Source organism: Fringilla coelebs (genome assembly GCF_963513975.1).
Source record: "Fringilla coelebs genome assembly, chromosome: 1".
In the NCBI taxonomy this organism is placed as follows: Eukaryota; Metazoa; Chordata; class Aves; order Passeriformes; family Fringillidae; genus Fringilla; species Fringilla coelebs.
The window spans coordinates 17,178,547-17,191,463 of NC_140028.1; the positions used below are offsets into that span (position 1 = coordinate 17,178,547).

A 12,917-nucleotide genomic window follows, 5' to 3' on the forward strand; every position below is an offset into this window, starting at 1 on the left:
GTACTTCTAAATTATTTTATTAAAATAAAGTGCTAAATATTAGATTATTAAAAAAAGGAGAGTTATTTAGACATCAAGATACCGCTAATATAATGTTATGGTGCTAATTTTTCACATATTAAAGTTGTGCTACAGGTACCAAAAGGTTTGACAGTCCACATACAACTGAAATCAGACTTGTATAAACCTTAGTGGAGAAGAAGGTCCACACTTAGTTCCATGTGCATTTTATTCCCTCATGCAACATTGAAAGTCTTGGTTTTCCTAGCACTCATTACACAAAAGCTTCAAAATTTTTACTGTGTCTCTTACTCATGGAAGAGTATATGTGTGCATGATATTAAAGGATATTCCTATATTGAGTAAAAATTTGCCATTTTTACTGAGCAAACACCAAGATTTGATAACAACCATTAAAACATATCAAATGCTCTTGAATAAATAACCTATAATTTTCTTTCAATGAAATATTCCATACTAAAAAGACACAGACATATTCTGAAGGAATTTTTGTGAATGTGAAATAGTTGCTAATTGACTTGAAGAAATTTTTATGACAGAGTGATGTTCCAGAGGTATTTCTATAGAATTTCCTATAAGTTATTATTGAAGTATTTTAACCTCTCTTTGACAATGCATTATGCACAGAAGTTTAAAAATCATGCATATTAAATAATTATGGAATTAAGAATTCCTACTTAAGAGTTTTATATTAATTACTTTTAAAAGCATTTCTTTATTTAATGGCTATTAAAAATAAGTTTTCACTTTGGAAATTTTTTTGCTGTTTTTAATTTAGGAATTACACTCCCAAGTTATGCAAATTAGTTCATAATTGAGAAGACAAAATTTAATATACTAAATATAGTTACTAAAACTTACTATATGTAAGTGTGAATATTTAAAATTGTAAAAATTTATTGTATGTATTGACCTAACTGTAGGCTTTTTTAAGACTATTACTAGTAAGAGTCAAATGGTGTAATTTTATGATACATTATCAGAGATGTAAAATCATAACTGCAGAAAAAGAGTAGTACTGTTGACCTTCCATGGGATTGTTTTGTGAACAAAATGTTTCAGAATGAATAGAAAATAGCAATATTCTCTTGTTTTGTAAGAAATTTTTGTAAGCTTATCCATGAACAAGATGTATAGAGAGAACTAGAGGTTTATATATACCAAAATTTCAACTACTAGCTGTAAATTGCTGCACTATATATACTACCTGGATCTCAATAATAATTTAAAGTGTGTCAAAAGCTGACTGATTATAATCTTCTCAAAGCTTGTTAGCTGGAAAAAGGGACTTTAGATGCATTTGGTGAAATACTTTCCTTAAACTTAGGGAAATACAACTATTATTTTGTAAGGCAGTAGTGAGATCTCTTGAGGAATACTGTACATGATTGTAGTTTCTCCACCAACAAGAATTCAGACTGAATCAGATGAAGAAAGGTACTATACTTTTGTTACATTTTCCTGATCATCCCACCTTACAAAATAAAATGTAAGACAGGATGAAAGCATAAATTTTGAAGTGAATGTCAGTATGTAGAGAACTTAAGTAAAGATGAGTTAGTATGTAATATGTAAATATTTTTATTAGAGAGATGAGTAAGAAGAGTTCTTTTTATTGGAACACTGAAACATTGTAGAAGGAGGGAGTAGATGAAGGATGAGAAACTTTGAAGATGCACCTTGACAGGCTAATGAAAAATATATGTATATAGAATAGTTGGTAGTGAAAAACAGCATTTTTTGGGTCCTTAGTTCTAACGAATCCAAGTGGTTAAATTCAGGAAAGTTTGTGTCCTGAATTCAGAAGAAGGGGGGAGAAAAAGGAGATCCCTAACCCCTTTCATTCAGTTAAACCTAGGAACTTCAAATGCTGAGATTTAGTAGAAATTATTTTTGATTCTACAATCAGTTTCTAGTATGATCTGTATTTCTCAGATGAGAAAACAAGAAGACAATGAAACATGATAGAAATGTGGTAGAAACATGATAGAAACATGATATTTCCAAGTGACTTTTTTTGTTTGTTTGGGGTTTTGTTTAGTTTCATTTTGGTTTTTCTTTGTTTTTTTTTTTTCCCCTCTTTAAGTATTTAAGAATTGTTGTCTTCACCATGACTAAAGTAATAGAGGATAATCTGACATATTTTTGTTTTCTACAATTTTTGTTTCATACGGTGAATTCAGAGTTTAGTAATGCTTTTAGTCCTATTGTTCTATAGTTTGTATCAATTACAAACTTATTAAGGTTTCAGAATTTTTATTTGTGTATATGCATACATCATGAGAGATATTTTAGATCATTTTCTTGTGAGAGTTTATATAGCATACTTCTATTGTCTAAAGATATGTTCAGATGCATACGGCCAAATGTTAAAAGGTATCTGTACAGTGTGCTTAATATTATGACTTAAATTTTGGTCAGCCCAGAAGAGGTCGGGCAGTTGAGTATGGATTGTTGTTGGTCCCTTCCAACTATCCTATAGTTTTCTCTTCTCTTCTTTTCTCTTCTCTTCTCTTCTCTTCTCTTCTCTTCTCTTCTCTTCTCTTCTCTTCTCTTCTCTTCTCTTCTCTTCTCTTCTCTTCTCTTCTCTTCTCTCATTCATTTTAATATGGAAATACATCATAATTAAATACCCCTGAGATACAAATGAGTATCAGGTGCAAACAATGAAAAAGACATCTAGTACAGTTTGTAAGACATAATTTAAATTTCAAAAAAATAAACAGTTGGAAAAAGAGACAAAGTAGTTGTAGGAAAAAAAATTGCTTAGCAGACAGGCTCAAATAGTACCAGGAATGGCATGGATGACTGTAGTCATTGTCTAGCAGTTCACAAGTGTCTCTGCAATTTACTTTGGAAAATAATTTCAAGAAAACTCTGGATTCAAAAAAAATTTATGACTCCAAATTTCTCTTATTAAAGAGTAGAAATGTCTCTATGCGTTTGAAAATTTTTAACCATATATTCTCAGTTAGAGGAAATGTATATGTTTTGATAATTCTACTTAAACAATTTTTTTACAAAATTTTATAATTCTATGGATATCTCCATTCTCTATCTTTCTCTATGTTTTTTATTACTTTCTTGTAAGCCTTTATAATTTTTCTGTCCTTTCCCCTTTCTTCTATAAGAGTACTTGCCTTACGCTTTATGTTATCTGTCTTTATTTACTATCTTAGAAATGGCCAGGAAAAAATGAATCAGGGAGAAAAAACCTTGTTACTGAGTGTTCCCTATTAAACCAGCACTTTTTCCTCCTGTCTTACAGGAGAATTTATGATGGTAGAAGGAAAGAAGATTTTAAGATTTGTTACAGGAAATAAAATCATATGCTAATGAAACTTTGGAGAACTAAAGGATGTTATGAGAGAGTTATTTACCTTTTTTTTTTAAGATTCTGATAAAAGTGTATGATTACTTTGGGACTATTCAATATAAAACTTCTAAGGATTTGTTAGAAAATATGTATTCACATACCCTATTTTTTTGAGGTCTACTTAGAAGCAGGAAGAAGAAAGGAGGAGTAAAGATGGAGAAGTTTTTTGAAGAGCTGTTTAATATTTTTATGCCTAGCAGATAATCAATCTGCATATGTCCTCAGGGTTTTTTATTTCTTTGGTTTTCTTAGTGAAACCCAGAACTACAAAGATGGGAGTCTGAAGAAAGTAAATTTATTTGGCAGTAAGATTTCTAAGATTATTTGTATATAAAATTTTTTGTGTATGAGTGGTTTTCTTGGAAAATTTTAAAAGTTTCAAGAAATAAGCATAACACATATATAATCTAGCACTCAAACATTTAATCACTGAATTACATTTGTTTACTATTTCATTATACTTTTGGAAATACCTATTTAATACATGCAACAAATCCACAGATATGTTCTCTTTGGTGGATGAGCTCTATAATAGACGGTTCGTTAAGGTCAAGGTTTTTATTAGCCAAAAAATGATAATAATATCCTAAACTTCTTGATATGTTCCCACTTGGAAAGAGGACAGGAGACAATTTTTTCATCCAACAGTCAGGTCTGGAGTTCTTAGAAGGAAGAAAGGAAAAAAAAAAAGAAAATCAGTCATACTAATTTTAATAAATGAGTTGTGGTAATGTATTCATTGAATTATAGCCTTTTATACTGCTTGTGAATTTTCTTCTCAGAACTAGTTTTTCCTATTCATGTTCTTTCCATGTCCTGCAGTTCTTAATTGTTTTTCATTACAGTAACAATATTACTTCTATAATTGGTATTTGTCTGATGTGTTGTGCCATTATTTTCCCTTGGTATTTCAGGTTTTCTTCTTTTGATCACAAATTGTTGGCATAAATCAGACTTATTTTAGTAAGAATATTAAAAAAAAAGTAGTGAAGTTAGAGTTAAATATTAAATGTATTTCCTTCCTTTTAAATAATATTTTTTTAAATTAGAGACATTTCATATACCATATAATATAGAATATAATAGAAAAATAGCAATTTTGATAATTTTAAATTAGTAATGCAGTGCAGTAATTCAGTGTAATATTTCAGTAGTTGAAGTAATTTGAAATATGAACTTCTATACAATTTGATTTTACCAGGGTACTTTAGAGATTAAAGGAGAGAGGGATGTGGGGAAATTTTTAAAGGGGTGGAGGGAGTGGGTAGTAAATAAAAAACTAAGATCAACTCATGTAAAAAGTCAAAAATTTATTAGTATGAAAAGTCGGTGTTTCATTACTTTGTGGTCTTTTCATCTTCTGTATGGATCTTCATATTTAAGAAATTGTTAGCCGATGCAGTTCATGCTGCACTACAAAAATGAAGAAAATTCATGTTCTCTCATGCTGACTTTCAAGGTGCAGAAAGGTTCTAGAAGATAGTGCTACATTAGTTGGTGTGTTGGGTAACAGTGAAGTTTATTTGGGTAATCACAAGGTTTAGAGATTTTTTTAGTGGTGATCTCTAAGATACCTGGATATTTAACTCTTGCATTATTAGAATTTGGAAATTATGGATAGTTAGTTGTATCCCATGAGTACAGAATATGATGTAAATGCAAAAAAAAAAAAAAAAAAGGTAACTGACCTTTTTATGAGTAGTGAGTAGCAAGTTCAACGCATGTAGGCAGCAGATATACTTCTAGAGGAAATACAATGGATTCAACATATGCCAAAGGTGAACTGGAAGTATCATGCATTATGTATTTGGCATATCTGCATATGCACAGCCAATGCTGGAAGTCCAAAGTATACAATACTCTTGTTTCTCTCACTAGAAATTGCATTGTTGTGAGTAAACTCTGCCGTCACCACATATTGAAGATTTTAAATAATCAATGAATTATTGGTTCTGCACAAGTCAAAATTAGTTCTACACTCTATTCCAAACAAATAATTTTTTGTGCCTCTTCAGAAAGCAGTTGAAAATTTAAGTCCCCTTTATTTCTCAGATACTCTATTTTCCCATGGTATTATGCCTTTGCATATGCAATTTAAGTAGGGCCGTATATGCAATCTTGAAATAATGGCTTTGATATTATCATATTGTTCTCCATGTCCGTCAGCTGAGTGATAGTGAATATAAGAGTAGTTCTGGAGAGGGGAAGGTCTGTTTCCATTGTTCTGTATAGTTGAAATAATGCAACCCGAGTGCCTGCTTTGCATAGGAACAGTCATGTTTTAGTACTGAGCATTTGAAATATTGTTTATATACTTCTGTTACATAAATGCTGTTGCACAACCAAAACAAAGATGCAAATTTGTCGGTTGACAATATTTTAAACAAATGTCCTTCACATGGCTATATTACCCTGATGCTTCCATATTGTAGAAGCAAATTTTCCTTCTTAAATTTTTTTCTCATTTGGCCCTCAGGACACACTTTTTCAGTGAAGCTAGAACTATGTCAACTGTACAATCTTCATTCAAAATGAATTTTGTTTCTAGTGTTTGAGAGCTTGTTGTACTTTAGGTTGTTATTAAAATTTTACATCTAAGTGGGGTTTTTTTATGATATCTATGCTTAAAACTTCTTGAGGCCCTTTTTTAATGCACTGCCTATCCTGAAGTATAAAATGCTGGAATTGTCGCTTAGTCCTTTCTTACAAGTGTTTGTATGTAGCCTGCCTGCACATATTGCATACATGCACATAAGAATTTGGTCAAATATACATAATTACACAGCCTTTTTATTAAAGAAAAGAAAAAAGACAATATTTTAGTCTTTATGTGTGCCTAAAATTTTGCCTGTAAGTATTAGAATCTTCATTATCTTACATGAGAGACCATTTTGGTCAAAAACTTCAAGAAAATATTTCTGAACACATTTCACTTTAAATTGGCTCCTTGAAAAGTGTGCATGTCTCTGGTGTGTCTATTGACTGAATATTAGCTCACACATCTGTAATGAAAAAATTCTTACCTTTATTACTGGGACTTCCCTCCTTAATAAAGCATTCAGATACATTTTCATTTTTTACAGAAAATATCGGGTCTTCTAATCTTAGAAAAAGTTACAGAGAAAGAATGAGAGGGAGTGAAAAGTTAAGCTGTTCAGTCTGAAGAAGTAAGGGCTTTGTGGGGACTTTGGAGCACCTTCAATTTCCTAAACAGGACCTACAAGAGCGCTCTAGAGGGACTTTTTACATGGGTAGATAGTGATAAGAGAAGGGCGCTTGGCTTTAAGGTCAAGAAGAGTAGTTTTAGATTAGATAACAAATTCTTTACCTTGAGGGTTGTGAGGTACTAGAACAGGTACTTGGTACTAGATGATCCTTAGGTCCCTTCCAACCCAAACCGTTCTATAATTCTATAATAATAATTCTGTGTTTGTATTAAAGTGACTTGAACTAGAACAAAAACATGAGCTTGAACAGAAATCCCAAGATGCATGCCTAAATTATTTTCACAGTTTTGACACATTCTCAATTTGGTTTAACAGAGTTCTGATGCTACTCTTTATGCTTCATCCAGTCATGTGATCAAAAATAGATTTAGGCTTGTCAGAGATTTATTCACATAGGAGATGTGCACCAGTGTTCCTTCTTCAAAAATAAACAATAGAAATAAAAAAACCCTGCTGTCTTTCTAAATTTAAAACCAACCAACCAACCAACCAACTTAGAAACCATATATATTTGAAGTGTCATTAAAAAAAAATAAGCCACTCCTTGTATTATAACACTGGAACCATAGTTATGTCATATAGATTATTATAAATTTAGTTATTTTTAGAATATGCTTTTGTCTTATTACTACCTTCCTATTATATTTGTATGTCTGCACAGGAATATCCTACTTCATTGGTGTAATCTATTTTCTTGGCTCTTGGCTGTTCAAATACATGAGAACATACTAATCTGACTGTATTTAAATATATTTGCACTGTTGTTATTTCTGAGCACTTTTTCTTGAGATAAATGGGCATATAAACTCATCTCATGCAAAAATAGGTATTTTAAGACTAGATAACCTGATCTCTTAAAGCATCTGTTTTTCTTTGTGGATGGGCTTAGATGTGTACAACTACGCAGTTTGTTGTGAATCCATCCTCTGAGACTTGTGAAAAGTGAAATCCACTTTCAGTACTTACTGTCATGTGTTTGACATGCAAAAGAATCCTTATTTTTTCAAGTATAAAATAATCTATTTATTGGGGAGGAGATTTTTTTGTGATGATGGGGTTATTTTTATGTATGTTCATGCATTTGCAGCCCAACACATAGTTTAGAGTTGGCATGTGTGCCATATAAATTTCTACAACTACTCCTTCACAGTGTATTCAGAAACTACTGTTCAGTAAATCAACATACAAACCTCTGTTAAGAGTAAAATTCTTCTCTTATAAATGTGCTTTAGAGAACTGGAATTGCTTTCTAGTGGCATTTAATAGTCTTGGCAAAGTGATGCAAATGATTATAAAAATCTTTGACTGATTTCACTGTTGTCACCAAGACACTTTTTTGACTATTTGCAGTTCCGCCTTAGATCTTGTGAACTCTTTTGTGTACATAAACTAGGGATATGCCAGCTACATGTTTCAGAATGAATAGAAACAAATGAAAAAAAAGAAATACAGGACAGTCTTCCTTTGTTGGTGTGTTGTTTTGATGACTTCTGAAAACAAAGGACAAACACATCTCTATTGGGAACATTTAAATTTATTCCAGCATCTGAGATCATATATTCAAGACCTATCTAATCCTGCTTAGGTGCTGGAAGAATAACTAAGCCTATCTTCTGATTCATGAGGAGTTATTTTAGACTGATCCTCACAGAAAGCCAAGAGAGGGTCCAACGTTCCTATTTACTTAGAAATAACATTTTAGAAAGCTCAGACCATGAAAAGCAAGCATTACTGTTATTCCAGTATTGCTCTGCTGTATGAAGGTGGAATTCTTTGGTCTGTGGTTTCCCCTGAGGATAGAATTACTTATGGATTTCAATTTGGAGAGCAGGAGGGCCTTCTCCTATTAAGACTAAAAAAAATCCCCAAATCTAGTACTTTGTGTTAGCATATATGTTTTCCTTCTGCAAATAATGTATTTCCCAGAATAATTATCAATGTTTATATTTTACATTATAATAACACACAAGTAAATTTACATTTTGCCTTTTGAGATAATAGTGTTTCTGTATTTATAGGAAAATTTGGTCTCTTCAATCAAAGGAATAAAAATATTTATTAACACATCCTGTATCTATCCTATAAATTGTCTTTCCTAGTAGAATGCTCTTTCTTCTGAATCTCGTTCTTCTCTTGTGCTTAGTAATGATACTTTTACTCATGAAAATATATCAATAATATTTTGCTACTGTGGTATTTATACCTAATGTAAAGGTTCTTTGACTATCCATTGATTTTCTGTAAGAATTAATGAGTATGAAATATTATTTAATGAGGTACCTAGAGTCTATCTACTTAGGTTAAGTTCTCCTAGATGCAGCTTCTTTAATTTGTGCCGTCTTCATCAGCAGAATTTGCTTGTAGCCCAGACAAAACATCTTTTATATTGTCTTTAAAAAATATATAGTGGCCGTAGTGGCTCTAAAGCCACTTAAGTACATTGTACATAAAGTCAACTTAAAATTTAAAACTTTTAAGCAGGTCCATTTTAAGGTATGCTTTCAGTATTCAGCATGCTTTCAGATTTCACTGCTTACAGGCCAAGACTACTAGAGATGAGGCACTTAGTTTAATGACTGAAAAGGAAAGTTTCTTGTAGAGCATTCGCTTATTCTGGCTTACATTTTTTATATATATGTTTTTATATATTTGTTTTATATATTTATATATACATTTTTAATATATACAATACATATGTTAAGTTTTGGGTTTATTCTCTTTTTATTAGTTGTTTTCTTTCAAAGATATGTTGAGGCCACAAGGTTTGCCTGGATTAATTGTTTATATCATAAAGCCAGCCCACAGGAAGGACTTTTATGGAAACAGATGAGCTCTGGGCTTAATGGAGAGGTGGGATACAGCTACCTTCCATATTACATTTTGCAAATAACAATTTTTAAGCTAGAAGGAAGACCAGCTGCAGAACCAACAGCAGAATACTAGACTGTATTTTATTTACTACATTCAAATATCTTTTTTCTTCCTTTTTTTTTTTTTTGCACCACAGAAGAAACAGCTAATTCTAGAGCAAACATATTTATAATTCTTTTCATTTTCCAAATTCCATAAATATGTGACAGTGTTTTACACATTTATGTGGTGCATGAAAATAAACCCTTCTAGCCATTTTTAAAAAATTATTTATGCAGGAGAAAAATTAAGTTGCAAATACCATTTCTTTCCTTTGTCAGGTATACAAACTAGTCCAAATTTTTTTTTTTTGGGAAATTGTTTCACACTAGAGGTGCAAAATCAAAACTTGTGAGGTAGCCAGTACTCTAATTTGTATATAATTCCATTATAACATTTGTCAAATGAAATATTTTTAGATTGTATTGCCTGATACATGTTTTTGTTTTTGTTTTTGTTTTTAACTAGTGAAAAAGGCCATAGATTTTAAATCTAGAGGATTTAAATTGTTTCCAGGGAAAGACAACAGCAACAAGTTTTCTATCTGTGAGTGTACTCCTTTTTGTTACTTTTTTCTAGTGCAAGAGTGAAGTTTGTGGTGTGCTGTTTGTGTGTAATTATTTATGTATTCTGATAATAGAACTGGTTTCTCCAGTCTGCATGGTGGATTTTTAAGTATGGTTCTACACCAAAGACAGCCTTTCTATAAATCTGGCATTGTATAAAGACATGTTATTTTGTCAATAACTTTGCAGTAAATTTACAATATTTGAAAGGAAACAAATATTCAGCCTTTTATGTGTCAGCTGTAAATTTAGCTCTGAGTAAGAGATCAGGTTTTTTAATTGAACATTAGAAATAGCAACAAGCGCTGTGCAAACTATAGCCTATCCTCATTTATAAGTGCACAACCACATATAAGGTCACTAAGTTTGCACACATAAGGACATAAAGTTTGACATTTTAACTGATTAACTATATGTAGCTTTAAAAATTCTGGAGTTGCTTGGTGCCTTCTGCAATTTTAGTTACAGAAATTAGAAACTCAAAGTGCTTGACATTTCAGTGGACCAAGTCTTGATTAAATCATGAGGAGTCAGTCTAGCACAAATTAGGTGTGTCTCTAAATGTATTGAAAGGGTACTTTTGAAAAAGAATGTGCCATTTTTATAGAAGCCTTTTTGGAATAGAACCACATTTTAAATATTTAAAAGTAAATAAAATGGGCTCAATGTTTAGCATATGTTGGATTATACTACATTTCATTACTCTTCACAGGACTGAAAGGATTTGCTTTTGAACCTCCCTAGCTTGGATGTGTTTGAATTAATTATTTGTTTAAAGTATCAGTGATGGATTCAGTTTCAAGAACTTAGCAGCGTTAGTGTATGTTTTTATTTTCAGTGTTAGATTTTAAACTGTCAAGGTATTATTTTTTTAGACAAAGATATTCCAAGTACCACGACTCTTTAGCATTCACCAAGTCAGAAAAATAAAGCAAAACACACTTCTGTTCAATTTTTGTAATGTCATGTATTGCCATATTCAACATCCCTGTAAACTGCATCACCTAAATAGTTCTGTAAGACATTTCTGGTTTACTTGAAACTTTGTACTGAGATATTTAAAAACAAATATTCTTTTCATACATATTGGGTGAATGGAAAACAGACTGATTATGCAGAAGAAGTAACAGTAAGATAATTACAGTAGTGTTTATAAAGTACATTACTGATGTCTCTGTCTAATGGCCCATCTGTGATTCTGTAGTTACAAATAATAATACAATAATAGTACAATGGATGATAAAAGATATTATTTTGCACTAATCATTACATTTTCTACTATATAAACTTTAATAGGAATTCCATATTTATAATGAAGAACCAGATACTCATGACATCCAAAGATGATTGCTATGAAATTAGTGATGAAATTTATCAACATATTTTTGAAGGTCTTTAGATAATTTCATTTGTTATCATATTCTATATGAAGCTGGAAACTTCTTTATCTTTTTTGTTATTGATTATGCAGAATAGATTACATATATGAGTCAATAATTAGTGAAGGTGAAAACCTTGGAGATTTGTACCTTTAGTGACCATAATCTTGTCATAAAAAGAAAACGAAGGATTTATATTATAGTTTTGCATTTGATTCTCTAGTCACTTTGGTAATGAGAATGTTGAAAAAATAGTATTTCATAAGAAGCTAATGTATTTGGCTGTTGACAAGATAATTTTCTCAGTGTGGCCTCAGCTAGGTCCAGTGCCATTGCATTACAATGATACATAGGGTTCTTTAAGAAAAAAAAATAACCAATATTCAACTGTTAGTGAAAATAAGGATAGCTGAATATCTATTTTACATTATGCCTTTTATTAGCAATGTCTTTAGAAATTTTTGTCTAGCATTCTCATCTGTATGTCCTTTCATTATTTTATATAGTTTTGGGGTTTTATTAATGTATCAGTCATATAACATTCAATAGTAATGCACAGGTGACTTGCATAGACTAAAGCTAGAAGATATTTCATATGATGATACACTTTGGAACAAGTATGCATCAGCTTCAGTTTAGAAGTGTTGACACTAACAAATGAATTAATTGGCAGATCTAATTCAATCTGGATTCAAACTATGGATTTCCTCGATACCAGTTTCATGACCAGATCATGAATTAATGTTTTAACTAGATGCATTTAATTTATTACAGGAATTGCTTATTTTGCATAAGCATCTGAGGTATAAAACAAATATATATAGACAGATATCTGTGGAATTACATAGGGCTGTAGACTGAAAAGTCAGACATTATGTCTGTAAAAGTAACATCAATACAAAAATCCTAAACTGTGAAATTACTTTTCATTTGGCACTTTACAAAAACCAGAATGGCTTTAAGATTGTGGAAATGTATTTTGGAATTGGGATCAAATTAGAAATCAATATCTACTTATAAAATTTTCCTCTGTATTTTTAGTACAGTATCTGTCTTAATTTTTTAAAAAAATAATTATTTCATTGATTTTCTTTGACATAAGCCTTTATATTTTTGTTTGTGAGTACTGATAATTCCATATATTATAATTTAAAATTATATCCTGTAGAGTGTTTCTAGGAATGAAATTTTATACGGAAGGTGTCAAAAACCAATAGGATTTTCAAGCTTCCATTTTGGTAGAAATCGAAGTGTATAAGAGTTCTTGTGTCTTGCAATCCAGCAGAATATTCTTTTTATATGAATATTTGCTCTATTACCTGTGTATGGGGAAAAATGATGTACAAAAATAAAATAATTATTTGAAACATCAAAACATGAACTATAATAAATAGAGATAATATTGTTTAAACACTATTTTTTACAGTGAAATTTCTTC

The 12,917-nt window shown here is 30.9% G+C and overlaps 1 protein-coding gene across 3 annotated transcripts in view; it reads left to right on the forward strand.

Annotated features, from left to right (window-relative positions):
• The window catches only part of CSMD3 (CUB and Sushi multiple domains 3), a gene marked incomplete at both ends in the record, with an annotated part of 576,542 nt that overhangs the window by 237,256 nt on the left and 326,369 nt on the right, over window positions 1-12,917 (forward strand). For 2 of the 3 annotated variants that reach the window (XM_084217912.1, XM_084217913.1), the window contains one exon: window positions 10,003-10,080. The exons of the other annotated variant lie outside the window; for it this stretch is intronic. In XM_084217912.1, coding sequence (XP_084074038.1) covers window positions 10,003-10,080 — 78 coding nt within the window. The remainder of the gene's footprint in view (window positions 1-10,002; window positions 10,081-12,917) is intronic. 3 annotated transcript variants of the gene reach the window in all.